Raw genomic sequence first — 18,754 nt, forward strand, 5'->3', positions numbered from 1 at the left:
ATGTGAAAGGATTATCAATTGGTTGTTTAGAAAGTAAACCCATATTCTATTATCTGAAATCACAACTTTTCCAGATGCATCTGGACCGAGTGGAAGATTAATGTTGTTTATTCTTGATATGTAGTGCTTTATATTGAATTCAAATATTGTGGAAGCTGCATAAGTAGATGAATTATCAGAACTCATCCCGCATGGGTCAAAAAAAGATGTTCTCTCACCCATGCTTTATAGCTGGTTATTTTACCTCTGACCGTCTGTTTCTTGACACAGATGTTTAAATCACTTCTAACAGCTCAGAATTCATATGAACAACTTTCTTCCCTTGGAGAACTCATGTATCAGGTAATTGACTGTTTTTTACTGAATAACTATTGTCTAGCTATCTACCAATATCCCCCATCGAATTTCCAAATTTTGGATCCTCAACTTATACAATTTATAATTTCACCAAAGAAAATTACACAATTTATAATGAGACCAATTTTATAATATTTTTCAAAATAATATATTATATACCTCATGATTATCAAAAGAAAATAAATGAAGCAACTACCTCTTGCAGATTACTAAAAAATATCACTCATTTCGTTTGCATATATTGCAGTGCCATTACAGTTACAGTTCTTGTGGACTGGGTTCTGATGGAACGGATAGGCTAGTAAGACTGGTACAGGAAATGCAGCATAAAGAAGTAAGTAATAATAACAGTGGTACCCTATTCGGGGCGAAGATTACTGGGGGAGGATCTGGTGGAACAGTTTGTGTTCTTGGGAAGAAATGTCAACAGAGCAGCAAACAAATTCTGGAGGTAATAGAAACATTATTCTTCATTATCAATGGAAAAGATACAAAATGTATCTGTGTCTTTCATGATTTGCTCTTTACTTAGTATGTCCAACCACTGGCATGCTCTTGGAGAGTTTGAGCCAGAATTAAATCTTGGGGGTAAAGGAAGTAAGCTCACACCCTAAGGGAAGAGAAAAAGGTGTCCTGTCTGTCACCAATTCCTCCTTTCAGCTTATGCAACTATTCTAATTCAGTTCTCTGGCATCTTGAAGGACACCCTTATAGCCTCAGATTTAAGATCCTATTAAACAAGAAATAAGCTTATTTGTAATGTCTTCCTCTGTGGCAGTGCTCGGGGTCAACCCATCAAGCCAGAGTTTCCACATTATGACTGTAGATTCTTTCTTTATATATATATATATATATATATATATATATATATATATATATATATATATATATATGGCCATAACAGGACTCCCCTCTATAACCAGAAGAATCAGATCAATGGACTGCTGCAGTTAATGGCAACAACACAATGTATATGTGAGCTGCGTCAGTGATTGCCAAAAAAAAGAACTTTCTGTTATATCTTGCTGCCCGTCGTATGTGCTGATTTGGAATAAATCCCTTCTTTTATGGGTTCACAAATAGGGTTCATTACTTTCCAAAAGATCCTATGAAATATTATGTGCATGAATAAGCAGCAGGAACGTGGTTGCAAGTTTCAGCCAAATTCTGTCCATTGTTTGCCTTTATGGTCATGCATCTACCCACCTGAAATTTACTCCTGTGTGAATTCTCACTTCCTTGATGACTTTTTAAGAGGAGTTTTCATTGATTCTCTCTGAATTTGTTTGACATTAATTGTTCTTGATTACAGTGACTCTTCCTCTAGTGCTTCGCAATGCACTGATTCTTTTTAACATTTTGCTTTTCAGATTCAAGAGAGATACAAAAATGACACTGGCCATTTGCCATATCTTTTCGAGGGCTCTTCACCCGGTGCTGGACATTTTGGGTATCTGAAAATTCGGCGTAGATTTTCTCTTGGACAGAGCTAATGTGAACTTTTCTCAAGAAAGGGATCATTAGTTTTTCAAGATTTCCATCCAATTGAAGATATATAGCTCCAATTCAATTCAAATCGTTTTCCCAAATCAATTTGGTTAAAGTCCGAAAGTCTTCTTTTTTATTTTGGTAAATAATAAAGTCCAAAAGTTAGTGATGTGAACCTGAACTTTTAATTTTCTGCGTGGATATCTCCTATATAGTTCTTAGACTGCAATTTTGGGGATTTCAGTGTTTTAAACCCCTATTTAATGATTTATTTGACCAAAAATGTGTTATTTCACTCTAAAGCCATCAGAGAACTCGTGGCAAAGAGGGAGAAGATTACAAAGATCTTCTAGAGAGCTTTTCATTCACCAACTATGTTTTCTAAGGTTAGTATATCCTTTCTTCTTCGTTATCTTCTTTTGATTCTTTGCTATTAGAGGATCCTTGTAGAGAGAACCTTAGTTAATAGATACCTAAACCCTCTCCATATTATGGCTTTACAGTGATCCTACAATCACTCTATTCTATCTTTGTTTTCGAATGAATTTCAGAGGAGACCTAATTATGATTCTTTAGTGTTGGGAAATGCCATGTCAATATTGCCACGTCAGCCTCCATTAGTTTTGATGATAACAAACATGAATTACTAATGGCTATACTAAGTTGTGTTTGTCTAGTCCAATATGAGAGCAAGTGCACCAAATCCAACTCAATACTAAATGCCTAAGCCCAAGTCAAGGCCAAGACCAAACCAAAATGGACATGAAGTCTAAGTCAAGATAAGCATGAAGAATGGAGTACAAGAAGACTCAAAGAACATCAATGATCATCAACTCAAGCTCAAGCAAAAAGACTTAGCAAATTAGGACTTAATTCACTTCATGTACACTCATATATAATTGCACTCAATTATACGAATATCATGTCACTAGACTGACCTAGGACATATTAGGAGAGTGTATGAGGCTTAGGGTTGGCTAGAAATACCGAAAACCCAAACAAGTCCCTGTTTGCACCTAATTGTGCAATCTGTGCTTCAGACGGACGTCCGTCTAGTCACAAAAGCTTAAACGGAACTTCCTGTTCAAACGGAGCTCCGTCTTAGACAGACTGCCATCTGGTTAAAAATCTGCAACAACTAAATTTTAACGGCTACTTTTTAAATGAGTCGAACGTCCGTCTAGGCTAAAATTTGCCGGTTTTCTATCCATTGGGGGTTGGGCTAAGGCACTCAAATGCCATCTATATAAGCCCAATTTACATCATTTGAGACCTTGACAATTGATCAACTACTCCCTAAACACTTTTAAGCTCTCAAATCACAAGAAAGCAATTATGCTTTGCCTCTCATCCTCACTCAACCTTGAAGAACATACCAAGGTGTTAAATAAGCTTGTGGAAGTCAAGCTTGAGGTGATTGAAGGCATTGGTGGTTCATTCATTTTACAATTGAGTATACAACTCTCATTGCATCACATTCACACAAGAAGTAAAGTGTCACACTTCTTGTTAGGTGATGCGTCCAAAATTTGCTCAGCCCTTAGATCTCCTCGTGATGACCTGCAAAACGAAAGCGTCAGATGTGGCCCGACCGCGGGGGTCGGGAGTCCACCTTCGAAGGGTATGTCAGTTGATGAACTTAATCACAAACGGCTATGCTAGAAGCACAGAGTTAAGGAATAAAGAACTGGGAAAGGTGATCTAGATCGTAAGCCCTCGATAGTTTACGTCTACCAATATGTATCTGAATCTGAGTCTGAGTCTCAGATTGTGTGTGTTTTCTACCTTGTATGGCAGTGAGGTTTATATAGAGTGTACCTTCGAATCTCCTTCGTTGGATGTACTTGAGCCTTCTTCGGGTAGTTGTTGGATCTTAACAGTTAGATCCGTTGAGCAATAGACTTCTACTAGTTTAGACTAGTAGAGGACTCCTGAGATAACCTTTAGGTTATGCGATGATTATCCCTTCGATAATGATTAGCCGTAGCCGTCAATTTGAATCTTCCATCATTAGGGTAATTAACCTAATCCATAAGTAGGATTAGGGCGTGCTTGTAGCTGAATAAGTTTTCTTCCTCAGCAAGCCATCTTCTGGATCCGGTTCGCTCGGGAGCGAGTCGGTTCCCTCTGACTCGACCGGGGTCGAGGGTCGAACCAGGTATGAAGCCGGTTCGATCATAATTTCTCCATATCACGAGCCCCCCAGACCAAGCGTTCGGTCGATCCCGAGAGCTTGGTTTTTAACTGGGTTCTTCGGGTTCTTAGTTAGGTGATAGTCTCTGCATGTTCCATTAAATGTCATATCACATTTAATGTGGTGGTCACTTTTCCTCGAGCGTTGTGAGGGTAAGGCCACGTGTCTCCTTGCAGTCGATTTGTCATGGCTCACGTAATCCAAGCGACGGTTTCCAAACGCCTGTTTTGGATTCGTGAGTTCAAACTTTCAAAACGTCTTCTAATCTCAATCCTCGATTTTGAATCAATCTCGATCGTTCAGATTCCCGAACACTCGTGCGGGTGTTTTAAAAGCGGTTCGTTGTCTTCGTAGGTTTCATTCTTCCTGTCCGGAATTTGAACCTTTGTTGTCTGCTTCGCGCCTTCCTGCTCTCAAGCCTTTGCCTCACTGAATCAGTAAGTTTACTGGTCTTTTTCTTTTTGTAGTTTTACTGAAACAAGTAATGGCGGATAATAGGGCTTCTCTGATACCCAGTGTTAGTAATAGTAGTGGTAATGAAGCTTTTGCTCTCCTCCTTCCTAACAGTCGGATAGTGATAGCAAAACCCTAACTGTCCTCTGGCGCGAGTTTGTTGAAGTTTCTCAAAAAGGTTTAGAGAGAAAAACCGAAACTCCTTCTGTCCTCCTCGAGTCTGGACCTTCCAAGACTTCTAGGGTAACTGCCGAGTCTTCTAGGCAGCCTCAAACTTCCAGGTCCAATAGCGGACCTGGCTCTGTTCCCTCCATTTACAAGGAGGAAACCCTTCTTTCAGCCATCCAAGATTTTGATTTTCCTTCCTCCTATCAGGTTAGGGCTCCCCATCCTGATGAGAGGGTTGATTCAACCTTTTCGGGTGAATTTTCTCTGTACATAGATGCACTAGAAAGCGGGGTTCGCTTTCCCTTTTTTAATCCTTTGTTCTCCGCAGTTCTGAATCATTGGGACATTTGTCCCGGAATGCTCCTTCCCAATAGCCGGCGTCTCATCGTCAGCTTCTTGGGTTTGTGTTTTGAACTCGGCATTACGCCATCTCTTTCTCTCTTTGTACATTTTCATGTTCTTTCTATCTCCCATCCTCCCGGATGGGTTTTTCTATCCAAATGCAATACGGCTGAACTTGATTGGAGGGGCAGCATCCTTGCCAAAGGAACTTGCCCTTCTAACCACAAAAGATGGCGCGAACGATACTTTTTCTGTCTAGCGCCTCCATCGGATCTTAACTTCCCGACCGCCTGGAGGCGGTGTACTTCTTCTTCCGAGAATAACCGATGCCTTCCCTTATCCAAAGAAGACGAGGCGGCCGTCAGGAAGATCAAATCCATTCCATGGTATCAAGAGATACATAGACTTGAGGTGGAGTATAACTCCATTCTTCAGTACTGGGGCTTGGCTCATTGTGAGCTTCTAACCATCCTCCTTTAATTTTACTTAAGTGATATGTCTTTAATTCTGACTCTTGCTCTTCTTTGCAGTGCCTCCAAGAATGAACCCCGAGAACCTGCGAGTGAAGGCTGCTAGGGCCGTTGTGACAGCCGAGCAACGATCACCCAGAGCCTTGACCGTTGATCAAGAGGCTTTTGTTCCCTCTCCCGACCCCTCTTATAGGGGTATCAGGAATATCAAGCCCGTGGCTGATGCTTCGGGTAAAGGGAAGAAGCCAATGGTGGAGAGGTCTAATGTCTCCTCCTCCGCCCGAACCAAAAGGAGGCATGATACAATTGATGCTTCCTCCCATAAAAAATCCAAAACTTCAATAGATTGTGAGGAGGTCTTCACCCCCCAGTGGACCCTGAAGTTGACCGATAGGGTGACTCGGGACCCTGAGAAAGCTGCAGAGTGGAGCTCCCTCAGTCTTGTTCCTTCCAATCGCCAGGAATTTGAAAACCTGGATGACGTTGCCCTTGTTAGTCAATCCACAAGGAACCGGTCTTCTTGCTTACTTATTTTTTCATAATTTCTTATGACTTCTTCTGATAATTTCCGCCTTCCCAGGAATGCTGTGTTGAGCTTCTATCAACACATGGAAGCATTGAGCCGGGTTGGCCGCAATAGCTCCTTGCTGCAGACCTGTGAAGAGAATTTGGCCAAAGCCAATTCTGAGATAGACCGGCTGACTACAGCTGCCGAGGAGCTGCAAAGAAAGCATGAGGAAGAAGTGATCTCCCTCAAGGAGGCCCTTGATGATTCGAAGGCTCGTGCTGTTGCTGCCGAACGCGAGGCCAAAAAGCAAAAAGAAGCTGCCACGTTGTTCGGTGACAGGCTTGAATTTCAATGTAGGGAGAACGAAGAATATCTAAAGTGAGCAGTCCCTAGCAAGCCCGAGCACATCAAGCCAAAGCTTCGGAAGGAGTGTGTTCGGAAGTACCTGAACAGCGTACCTTTCTCCGAGCTGCTCGGTGCCTACAACATCCAAGCTTATCGTTTGGGGCAGAATGACGTTTGGGAGCGAATTCTTGCATCAATCCCTGCCTTCGATACTACTCCCTTTCGTGAGGTGTGCCATAAAGAGGTCTTCGGGAAATTAGGCATGCATCTCCCAGACTGGGCTCGGGAAGAAAATGATCCTTTTCCAGCTGACCCACAATATGAGGCATATCTGGCTGACGAGCCGGCGCTTCTAGAGGAGAAGTCAAAAGTCGAGTCACAAACTGCTACTAAAGAGGACTTTGACAATGTCATTCTTGAGGAAGGCTCTTCTCAGGATCCTGAGAAAAGTCCTCCCGACCAGGGCTCCTCGGGCAACAATGAAGAAGAGGCTTAGGGAGTTTATATATATATATATATATATATATATATATATATATATATATATATATATATATATATATATATATATATATATATATATTTGTAAAGATTGACCTCCTTGCTAATAAATAGACACTTCTTTTTCATGTTGGCCTTTCCATTTCCCTGTCTCCTGCTGAAATCTTGTCTTGAATATCAAAATATAAATGATAAAACTTATCACTTAACTTCACATTCTTCGACGAATAATAATATTGTAGAGATATTATGAAGATGCGTTTTGGAAAGATGCATTAATCTTCCCCACTACTTCATTTACTGCAAAGTCCACACGTTTCCCTTCTCGTATCTGCGGAGTCCAAACGTTTTCTTGCTTTGGTATACCATTCACTGTTTCCAATGAATCGGAAATACACCCATTATTACAATGGCGGTGCGACGATTGGAGGTATCTCTATATCGGGTGCTCGCCTCCACATGTTTCCATGTGGCATCCCTCCGACCGTTGATCTTGCTTTCTGCGGATTTCAAAGCGTCATTTCGATCAGGGCCATTGGTTGTCCTTAGCTTTCAACCGTCGTCTTAATACCTGAGGCTATTTAAAGCCTTCGTGGGTACTCTCCATCTATCCTGCAATCTGCAAGTTAGATTTGCTAAAGCGACATTCCGTCCTTCTGCCTGCTTCCGTATTCCTCGTACTCCAACAATAGCTCTATCAACTTCTGAACAAGTGAGTTTTTTGATTACTCATCTCTTTCCCCCTTTCCCCCTGAGTAAACTGCACAGTAGTAGTACTTGGGGTTTAGTTAATCGGGTTTTTCATAAGTGATAGAGAACTAGGGTTTTCCCTCGTTTCTGTCGTCGTTGGATATCTGTACTGATACGGCTTTTCTGTTTATATAGTGGCTCTCAAGATCAACCCGAACTTTATCAGAGCGAAATCTTGTAAGAAAATCGTTCCGTCGGCGGTGGTTGGGGCCAGTGAGGTGGTTTCAGCTAGTGAATCCTCCAAGCGTAAGGCGACTGCTGTTGGTGAATCTTCAAGTCAGATTCCCACGGTTTCTATTGATGCCGTCCCTGCACCTCTTTTGCCCTAAGTGATCACTCGTCTTTCCCAGGAAGATCTTGATCACTCCATTGTTGATGGCGCTGCTGACGCCCCTGCTGCAGAGACCGTTGGTGCACCCCCGAAGGAGACTCTTCGGGCATCTGAGGCAACTATGTTGGCATCTGATGAAGGTGTGGTCCCAGCAGATGCTGCTCCTATTTCCAATTCCATTGCTTGTTTGGCATCCTCCTCCTCTCCTTTGGAGTTGGAGGATTTTGCCACCAGGAAGCGTCGTCGGGTGACAAGTGATGCAGCTCATCCTTCTCTTGGTGTAGCTCATCCTTCTCATCCTTCGCCTGAATTAGTGTCAAACGAGTTTGACATAGCATTGGAATGGTGCACTGCTGCTCGAATGACTTCTGAAAGCGCAGTTCTTTCCAAACTTCTAGATGAAGTCTTTATGAAGTCACTGGTGATGTAAGTCTTTCTTCATTATCTTTTGATTCTAAATATTACTCTTCTGCTCCTTTTTAACTCGGAAGTTGTTTGCAGGAGTCTTACTGGTAACTTCCACAACCAAGTGGAAGCAGCCTCTAAGCTCAATAGGTTGAGCAATGAAGTTTCCAGGCTTCGGGAAATCTCCCGAAGCTAAAGATGCTCGAGATTGCTCGCCTTAGGAAACTAGCTTGGGAGGTTGCAGGAGAAAAGAATTCGGTGATCGATCGTCTTCAGTCGGACTTGGATGATGCCAGGGAGAAGATTCGGCAATTGGAGCGAGGAGTTGGAAAGTCAGGAGCCAAAGGATCTGAAACGTTACCCCAGAGGCAAGCTGTAGTTCCTTTGCCCGAATCCCTTCCAACTGATGTTCGCAGAGCTTGCGTCTTCAAGTATTTACACAGTAAGCCCTTTGTTGATATGCTGAATGCTTATAACTTGCAGGCGTACTGGGATGGTGAGAACGAAGTATGGGAATCAATATTAAGGAAGGATCCTCATTTTGATACGACTCCCTACAGTGCTGTTTGCCATCCTGAAGTATTTACCAACCTGGGCCTTCCTCCTCCTGACTGGACCAAAGATAAGATTGATACTCCACCTTCTGATCCAGATATTATGCATTATCTGGAAGACTCTCCTGTTTTCTCTCCCTTGGAAGGATTCAATTATGACGAGCTCGCCTTGAATGCAAGTTTGGTCGAAGACCATACTTCTCCTGGACAAGCTGGACAAAGAGTATGAAATTGCGGAGGATCTTATGCATACCGAGATATTTTTTGTAATCCTCATTTCTCCTCTTCTTTTCCTTGAATCCACACCAATGGTTGACTCATATGTTTGTTCTAGCAAAGTTGTGCCGATCTTGTATGACTTATTAATAATCACCGATGATGACTTTCTTTTTTGACCGAAGATTGTATCCAGCTCTTGTAATCTTATGTTTGATGTTGAGACCGGCTTCTTCTGGTCTTTTGAAGAAATAAGAAATTAACTTTATCTTGAACTTTGCTAGCCACTTGAATCGCTGTTGCATTAGGTCTTAATTGTTTGAAACAATGCCTTTACTTAAAGATTTCCGGAGAAATACAATAAGCCTGAGAAGGAACTCACTCGGGTTTTAAACCGATGCCTTTACTTAAGGATTTCCGGAGAAATACAATAAGTCTGAGAAGGAACTCACTCGGGTTTTAAACCGATGCCTTTACTTAAGGATTTCCGAAGAAATACAATAAGCCTGAGAAGGAACTCACTCGGGTTTTAAATTGATGCCTTTACTTAAGGATTTTCGGAGAAATACAATAAGTCTGAGAAGGAACTCACTCGGGTTTTAAACCGATGCCTTTACTTAAGGATTTCCGGAGAAATACAATAAGTCTGAGAAGGAACTCACTCGGGTTTTAAACCGATGCCTTTACTTAAGGATAATTCGAAAATTCAATAAGTCTTGAAGGAACTTACTCGGGTTTCAAACCGACGCCTTGCAGAAGGAACTCACTCGGATTTTCATCCGATGCCTCAACTTAAGAAATTCCGAAAAAATTCCATAAGTGTTGAAGGACCCACACGGATTTTCATCCGATGCCTTATAGTTGGATCTTGTTCTTGAATGTGGTGTATGATGCCCTCCAATCAAAAGATAATTTGTTGAAAGCCAAAAATTGCATTGATTGAGTTGAAAGTGTTTATATCGCGAACAAAATTGAAATCATCATCAAGGATAAAACTTTTTGAGATGCCTGGCATTCCACGAACGATCCAACTCTTTCTGGGTGTTGATGTTCTTCATCCTGTAGGCTCCTGAACCAAATGGTTTTACAACCATATAAGGTCCTTCCCAGGAAGGGTCCAATTTTCTTTGGTGACGTGGGTCAGAAGCTAAGGTGTTTCTCAACACCAAATCTCCGGCTAAGTACCGACGATTCTTCACTCGAGTATTATAATGAGACGCTATCCTTCTTTGATAACGTTGAGTTCGTGCTATTGCTTTTGCCCGAACTTCGTCCAACAGATCAAGACTATCAAGCAGTCCTTGCTCATTTGCTTTTTCCTCGAACTCTCGATCCCGTAATGTCCCCGCCATTATCTCCACTGGTGCCAATGCTTCGGATCCATATGCCAACCTAAATGGAGTTTCTCCTGTGGGTGTTCAAACCGTAGTTCTATAGGCCCACAGTACGTTATGAAGTTCTTCGACCCAAGAAGCTTTGTCAGCTTCGAGTCTTCTCTTTATTCCTTCCAGTAGCGTTCGGTTAGTAACCTCTACTTGTCCATTGCTCTAGGGGTATGCCACTGAGGACATACGATGCTCGATCATATATGTTCCGCAAAATTGCTCAAATTGCGGACAGTCGAACTGAGTACCATGGTCAGTGACGATAATCTTTGGAATCCCAAAGCGATATATGATTGACTCAAGCACGAATTTCTCCACTTTTTTCTCAGTAATTGCTGCCAGTGCACTGGCTTCAACCCATTTTGTGAAGTAATCAATTGCTACTATCAGATATTCCCGTCCGCTTGATGCCTTGGTGAATTTGCCCATGATATCAATTCCCCACATCGCAAAGGGAATGAGATCTAGAATTGAAGTCATGGTTTCTGCCGGGCGCTTTGATACTGTAGCATGAATTTGACAATTACCACATCGACGAACATATTCCATAGCAACCTCTTGGATCTTAGGCCAATATAACCCAAGTCTTAGAATTTTGTGGGCCAGGGCTCGTCCACCCATGTGAGCTCCACAAATTCCTTCATGAACCTCAGCCAAAGCTGATTTTTCTCCTTCGGGGCCTATACATCTCATAAGGGGTCCAGAATAAGATCTTTTGTAAAGTCTCCCATTCTGAATGACAAATCTTGCCGATCGTATCTTGATCAACCTTGCCTCTTTCGGATCCTCAGGTAATTTGTCATCTCTCAGATACTCGATTATCGGATCCCATCCAGCAATGCTCTGCTTCAATATAAGAAATTTCTTTCTCATGATAACTTGGAAAAGTTATCTCTTCAATATAGACCGAAGGGTCTAGATTCTTTTCTTTGGCATTGGCTAGTCGGGATAGCTCATCTGCTACTGAATTTTCATTCCTCGAAATCTGAGATATCTTCAAATTCCGAAATTGGTTTTGAAATGCATGCACTATCTCTTGATATTTCTGCAAGCGTGGTTCTTTAATACCATACTCCCCTTGGACTTGGTTGACTATAAGTTGAGAGTCACTATAAATAGTAACATCTGCAATAGACAATGCTTTTGACAACCGAAGTCCAGCTATCAGAGCCTCATATTCTGCTTCGTTATTACTTGCTTCAAATGCAAATCTCAAAGCATATCGAATAATAAATCCCGCTGGACTTTTTAATAGAATTCCAGCTCCTGCTCCATCTTTATTACTCGAACCATCCACATATACCTCCCAAGTGGTTGGTATAATGGGATCCTCGATGGTAGATTCCACCGGTGCAGTAGTTTCTACTACAAAATCGGCTAGCGCCTGAGCCTTGATTGCGGTTCTGGGCTTAAAGCTCACTTGGAACTCGCTGAGTTCAACCGACCAGGACACCATCCTTCCAGATAAATCAGGTTTATTAAGAACTTTACTAAGAGGAAAAGTTGTAAATACCTCAATTGGATGAGCCTGAAAGTATGGCCTAGCTTCCTGGCGGCCATTATGAGAGCCAGAGCCTACTTCTCAATTTGCGAATATCTTGTCTTCGCATCTAGCAACACGTGGCTCACATAGTAAATCGGCCACTGTTTTTTTATCTTTCTCACGAACAAGTACTACACTGACCGCTGAAAAGGACGTCGCTAGATATAGCTGTAATATTTCCCCCTTCTCTGATCGAGACAAGATCGGCAGTTGTCCGAGTGCTTCTTTTAGCTCCTCGAAAGCTTTCTGGCATTCTTCGGTCCATTTTGCTTCCTTGCTGCCCCTCAAATCTTTGAGTGCCTTGAAAAAAGGCAAACACTTTTCTCCAGACTTGAGATGAATCGATTCAAAGTAGCAACTCTCCCTGTTAAACACACTGCACATCACCAACAGTTTTGGGAGCCTCCATATCAACCAGAGGTTGTATTTTGGCAGGATTAGCCTCAATACCTCTCTGTGACACCATGAAGCCCAAAAATTTTCCTGAGGAAACTCCAAAAGCACACTTTTCTGGATTCAGCATCATTTGATATTTTCGCAGTACTGAGAATACCTCAGTCAAATCTGCAATATGATTTGCTTTTGTAAAGCTCTTTACAAGCATGTCGTCAACATAAGTTTCAACATTCTTCCCTATCAAATCTTTGAAAATCTTTTTGACGACCCTCTGATATGTAGCTCCTGCATTTTTCAGGCCAAAAGGCATGACCTTATAAGTAGCTTTCACGATCAGTCATGAAAGCTGAAAACTTCTCATCCTCCTTATTCATAAGGATCTGATTATACCCTGAGTAGGCATCCATGAAACTTAGAGTTTCATATCCTGCAGCCGCATCTATCAAGAGGTCGATCTGAGGCAACGGATAGGAATCTTTAGGGCAAACCTTGTTGAGATCTGTGTAGTCTGTACATATCCTCCACTTCCCATTCGCCTTTTTTACCATTACCACGTTGGCTAACCAAGTTGGGCATTCAATTGGTTCTATGAAACAAGAATTCTTGAGTTTTTCAACTTCGCCACGAACGGCTTCATACTTTTCAATGGAGAAATTTCTCCTTTTTTGTATCACTGGTTTCACCTTCGGATCTATCCAGAGTTTATGCTCTGCGATAGCCCGATCGATTCCTGGCATGTCTTCAGCAGACCATGCAAATATGTCGTTATTCTGTTGAAGAAATAACTTCAACTCATCTTTGAATTCCTCCAGTTGTTCAGACCCGATATAAGTAATCTTCTTTTTATCCTCGGTACACAGTTGGATTTGCTCCAGCTTCTCCACTGGTTTGGGCCTTTGCATTTCTGCTTCTTCCCGATCGTCTCAAACTTCTATAGGTAGGGCAGTCACCTTCCTCGGGCCCTCCTTGTCTTTTAAATAGGCAATGTAACATTGCCGAGAGATCCTCTAGTCAGAGGAGACTTGACCAATTCCCATATCAGTCAAGAATTATATCTTCAGGTGTTTTGTCGAAACAATAGCACCTATCTTGGATAAAGATGGTCGCCCGAGGATAACATTATAAGCTGGCAGTTCCCGAACCACCAAAAAATTGATTCGGATGGTTGTTTCCTTAGGAAAACTTCCAATAGATAAGTCCAACGGAACAGATCCTTCTGCCACCGCAGATGACCCTGCAAAACCATATAGATGTGTGGATGAAGGTTCCATCAAGTCCTAATCCACCTTCAATTTTTGATACACTTCATAAGAAACTAGGTCAGCTGCAGACCCTGTATCAACCAAAACTCTATGCACTTCCTAATGTGCAATTTCTACCTTGATGACTATAGCATCATCATGAGGTAAACAGACGCCTCTTTCATCCTCTTCGCCAAAGGTGATAGAATCTTCACCATTCAACTTTTTTCGCTTCTGCGTCTCTCCGGTTCCGACAAATTTGGATTTTGTTTTCAAACTCCGGAGTGATTCGGGCTCTGGTCCCCCGAAGATGGTAAGGATCAGTGACCGAGTAGCTTCAATCACCTCCTTGCCCTTCTTAGACTTTGGAGCCTCCCTTGATCGTTTTGAACTAACCGAACGATCCCTTTTAGGAGCAGCCGCACGTGGCTCACGTGGCTCCTCCCTCCTTCTGCTAACAAAATTGGACAAGTGTCCCTGAGATATTAATCTCTCAATATTTGCTTTCTGATGGCGACAGTCATTTGTATAATGACCATAGTCCTTGTGGAATCGGCAATACTTTTCTCGATCATGCTGCTCTCCAGTCTTCAAAAGAATTTTAGGCGACCACTTCAAAATATTTTTTCTTTTGATGATATTTAAAATATCAGCCCGAGGAACATTCAATGGAGTATATTCACTTTTACCAGGAGACCTCTGGCGCCAAGCCTGAGATTTTCCAACCCGATCACGGACATTTTTCTTTGGCTTTTGCTTCTGCTCAGGAGCCTTTTGTTCCTTATTGGAGACTTTATTATCTCCTTGGCGCGCATCTAGAATCTCCATGACTTCAGCCTGCTTCCGGCATCTCTGTACCAACTTAGCAGAAGTCGTAGGCATATCCTGCAGTAATAACTCCAGGAGTTTCCGATTAGTGAGTCCCGTGAATAAAGCAGTTTTGGCTACTTGTTCATCCAAATTTTCTATCTCCATCGTTACTTTGTTGAATTTTTTCAGAAACTCTCTGATTGATTCGTTTTTTCCTTGTCTGACAGTAAACAAGGTTTCCTCTGTCTTTTTGACCTGTATTCCACTCTGGAATCGCCCTATGAATTTGCGCGTCAATTCATCAAAGTTTACGATCCTTCCAGAGGGGAGGTTCGAAAACCACTTTTGTGTTGCTCAGTTAAAGATGAACCAAAAACCCCGCATAAAATTTCATCGAATTACCGAAAGCGCCATGGTCTCGTTGGTAATAGCCAATGTGAGCTGTTGGATCTCCGGAGCCATCGAATGTAGAAAAGGTAGGCAAACGGAAGTTATGGGGAAACTGATATCCCGCAATTGGCTCGGCAAAGGAGGTCTTCCGAATGACTAAGTAAATATCCTCAGTTATCCTTCCCTTAGCCAACTGCCCTAATTTCTGATTGATGTTGGCCAACTCCTGACCAATCTGGGTCGGGTGATCTTCAGCAATATGATCACGACCTCGATTAACACGATCCTCTCAAGCTATCCAATCATCACGAACGGTTCTTCTGACAATTGGTGAGTGAGTTCTTACCCCTGTATCCAACCTTGTATTTGAATCAGTTGTACTCTCTTGTGGTCTGTCGAACCGATCGTCTCACCTAGGTTGATCGTCAATCCTCCTAGGTCCTCGGTCTCCTTCACGAAAATTCTGACCAATATTCCGGTCTTCAGCCAATCTTTGATCATGTGGCAACGCACGTCAACCTGAATCACGTTGATCAGGTTCTTGTGGTAAAACCACTCGTCTGGTGAGCATGCGGAGTGATTGGCTCACCTCCAAGAGTTGAATCTTTACCGGATTCAATTAATCTTGGAATGTATCAGGAGGATTACATCCTCCTTGACCACCTCGATAGGATTTTGGCTTCCCTGGGGAATATCTGGATTATTCACTCCAGGGATCTGAACACCGGAATCGTGTTGTGCAGCGGCTGCTGCTGATCTAGTCACCATGGCTTTTCAAGTCGTTTCCCACAGACGGCGCCAAATGATGCGTCCAAAATCTGCTCAGCCCTTAGATCTCCTCGTGATGACTTGCAAAACGAAGCGTCAGATGTGGCCCGACCGCGGGTGTCGGGAGTCCACCTCCGAAGGTTAAGTCAGTTGATGAACTTAATCACAAACGACTATGCTAGAAGCACAGAGCTAAGGAATAAAGAACTGGGAAAGGTGATCTAGATCGTAAGCCTCTGATAGTTTACGTCTACCAATATGTATCTGAATCTGAGTCTGAGTCTCAGATTGTGTGTATCCTCTACCTTGTATGGCAGTGAGGTTTATATAGAGTGTACCTTCGAATCTCCTTCGTTGGATGTACTTGAGCCTTCTTCGGGTAGTCGTTGGATTTTAATAGTTAGATCCGTTGAGCAATAGACTTCTACTAGTTTGGACTAGTAGAGGACTCCTGAGATAACCTTTAGATTATGCGATGATTATCCCTTCGATAATGATTAGCCGCAGCCGTCAATTTGAATCTTCCATCATTAGGGTAATTAACCTAATCCATAAGTAGGATTAGGGCGTGCTTGTAGCTGAATAAGTTTTCTTCCTCAGAAAGCCATCTTCTGGATCCCGTTCGCTCGGGAGCGAGTCGGTTCCCTCTAACTCTACCGGGGTCGAGGGTCGAACCAGGTATGAACCCGGTCCGATCATAATTTCTCCATATCATTAGGTAACATCATTCTCTTGTTATTGTTCAATTCTAGTTTAGGTAGATTAGAATTGGTTTTGGGTCTTGCCCATGAACAAAGATTGAAGAGGGTGCTCTTACCCTAGGATAAACAAATATTGTAAAGGGTGCTCTTGCCCCGTAACAAAGATTGTAAAGAGTGATCTATACCCATTGTATTGAAAGAGAATCACTAGTGGAAATATCTCTTGAGGCCAAAAGAGGAGTGGATGTAGACTTATAAAGTCAAACCACTATAAATTCTTGTGTTGTGGTTGTTTGTTATTGTTTAATTTCACTTGAATTTTTTAATTTATCTTGAAATTGCAATCAAACCGAAAAATTGGGACAATCCACTAGTTGCAACCGATTCACCCCCCTCTAGGTTGCACCAACATTTAGGTTTTCAATTTGATTTTAGTTTTTGAATGATTCTTATCGTTAAAACTTGTTGTTAGATGTTTTTAGAGTTTTCTACTTGCTTTGGAAGGGTTTTAAAATCAAATCTCGTAGCTATTTGATTGTCGAAGAGAGTTTTGTCTGTACTCGGACAGGGGTCTCTTAGGCAACCCCTTTCGGGTACTGTTCAAGCAACCCCTTTAGGAGGGTCTCCCTCCCCAACCAACCCCTATTAGACACTATTAAAGCAATCTGTAACCCCCTGGGTTGATTGACCATGGGTCTCTCCGAGCAACCCATACTCCCCATTGGTTGATTGACTAAGGGTCTCCCCAACCAACCCATATGTTTACTGTTCATGCAACCCATCCACTGGGTTGATTGGTTAGGGTCTCCCTGGACAACCCCTACCTGTTACTATTCATGAGACCCCTACCTACCCATTCTGGTTTTGTTTCTATTTTTGACATAGGACCTCGAGGTTGTTTCTAACCTTTAACCAACATTTGAATAGGATTATTTGAGGGTATGTTAAAGCATTTTTTGGTTTCTCTTAAAGTAGTACAACTCAATCGCAAGGTGAGGGAATTCATTACTTATGCTTATCTTTGGTTCTTAATGCGATATTTGACTTATATATTCAATTACATGCCGATGTTTGGAGATATTTACAATCTTGTAATGCTCTAATATTATAAAATGTGATTGATTACATGAACTACTGGTGCTTTGGTTGAGTTAGAATAAAAGTGGACTTGATTTGGGATTGTGATTTAACCATTATCCTAGGAACGTTAGAAAAAAGGGATAATTACTGGTTGCCCCCCCGTAGTTTGATTTTATTACTAATAAAACCCTGTTCTTTACGAAATTACTGTTGCCCCCCTTCCTTATAACAAGTTGCCCTCAAGTTTGAATATGTAATGTCTAATTTGCCCTTCATTAAAATTAAAAAAATCAAAACACGATGCTACCCCATTTATAAAACCAAATTAAATGTCAATTTTACCCTAAACTTCATTTATTTTGAATTAATGAAATGGACAAAATCCAAATCCAATTTGGTTTCCCACCTTCACAAAACTTCATCTATTTTGAATTAAAGAAATGAGCAAAAACCAAATCCGATTTGGTTTCCCACCTTTACTAAACTTCATTTATTTTGAATTAAAGAAATGAACAAAATCCAAATCCAATTTGGTTTCCCACCTTCACAAAACTTCATCTATTTTGAATTAAAGAAATGAGCAAAAACCAAATCCGATTTGGTTTCCCACCTTTACTAAACTTCATTTATTTTGAATTAAAGAAATGAACAAAATCCAAATCCAATTTGGTTTCCCACCCTCACTAAACTTCATTTATTTTGAAAAATTTTTAGGTGATATTCAGTTTCCAATTTGAGTTGAATTCGATTTTCCTTCCTTTTCCGTTTCTATTTGAGATTTATTCAATCATTCTTTTTTTTTTTTTTTTTTTTTTTTTGAGAATAAAACGGATTATAGTTTTTTTTTTTTTTTTGTCCACAATTAATTAAGGGTACTATTGTAACTTGACAAAAGGGTAAATAAGTAAAGAGATAAGTATAAGGGTATTTTGGGGTTTTTGAGAAAATATAAAGATGCCACATCATCAATTAACTAACGGAACTTAACGGTAGGGGGCAATAGTAATTATGAACAAAGTTGAAGGTTGGATTAGTAATTTTGAAAAGTACAGGGGATACAATAGTAATAAAATCAAAATACAGGGGGTCAATAGTAATTATCCCTAGAAAAAAACATATAGATTAGAGAACATCTTATCGGCAGGGGTATTGAGGCCAAGTGAACATGGTTAGGCACTCCATCATGTCATTATCTTATCGGCATGGGTATTGAGGCCAAGTGAACTGTGGTAGCAATGTGGGGTGGTGGGCACTTAAGATCGGTAACCAACCTATGAGAAGACACAACCACATTGCGGGGGCCATTTATTGGTAGGGTTGCATATAATACGCTTAAGATTGATGAGACTCTATGAGAG

The 18,754-nt window shown here is 41.5% G+C and overlaps 1 protein-coding gene across 2 annotated transcripts in view; it reads left to right on the plus strand.

Moving 5' to 3' along the window:
* The window catches only part of LOC149001778 (L-arabinokinase-like), a 105,534-nt gene extending 101,978 nt beyond the window's left edge, over positions 1–3,556 (plus strand). For both annotated transcript variants that reach the window (XM_089138914.1, XM_089138915.1), the window contains 3 exons: positions 271–342; positions 605–808; positions 1,728–3,556. In XM_089138914.1, the coding sequence (XP_088995040.1) occupies positions 271–342; positions 605–808; positions 1,728–1,850 (399 nt within the window). In that variant the 3' untranslated portion in view covers positions 1,851–3,556. The remainder of the gene's footprint in view (positions 1–270; positions 343–604; positions 809–1,727) is intronic.
* Positions 3,557–18,754: the final 15,198 nt, after the last annotated feature.

The sequence above is a fragment of the Hakea prostrata genome, chromosome 10, assembly GCF_041222555.1.
Source record: "Hakea prostrata isolate BN-2017 chromosome 10, UWA_Hpros_2, whole genome shotgun sequence".
Classification (NCBI taxonomy): Eukaryota; Viridiplantae; Streptophyta; class Magnoliopsida; order Proteales; family Proteaceae; genus Hakea; species Hakea prostrata.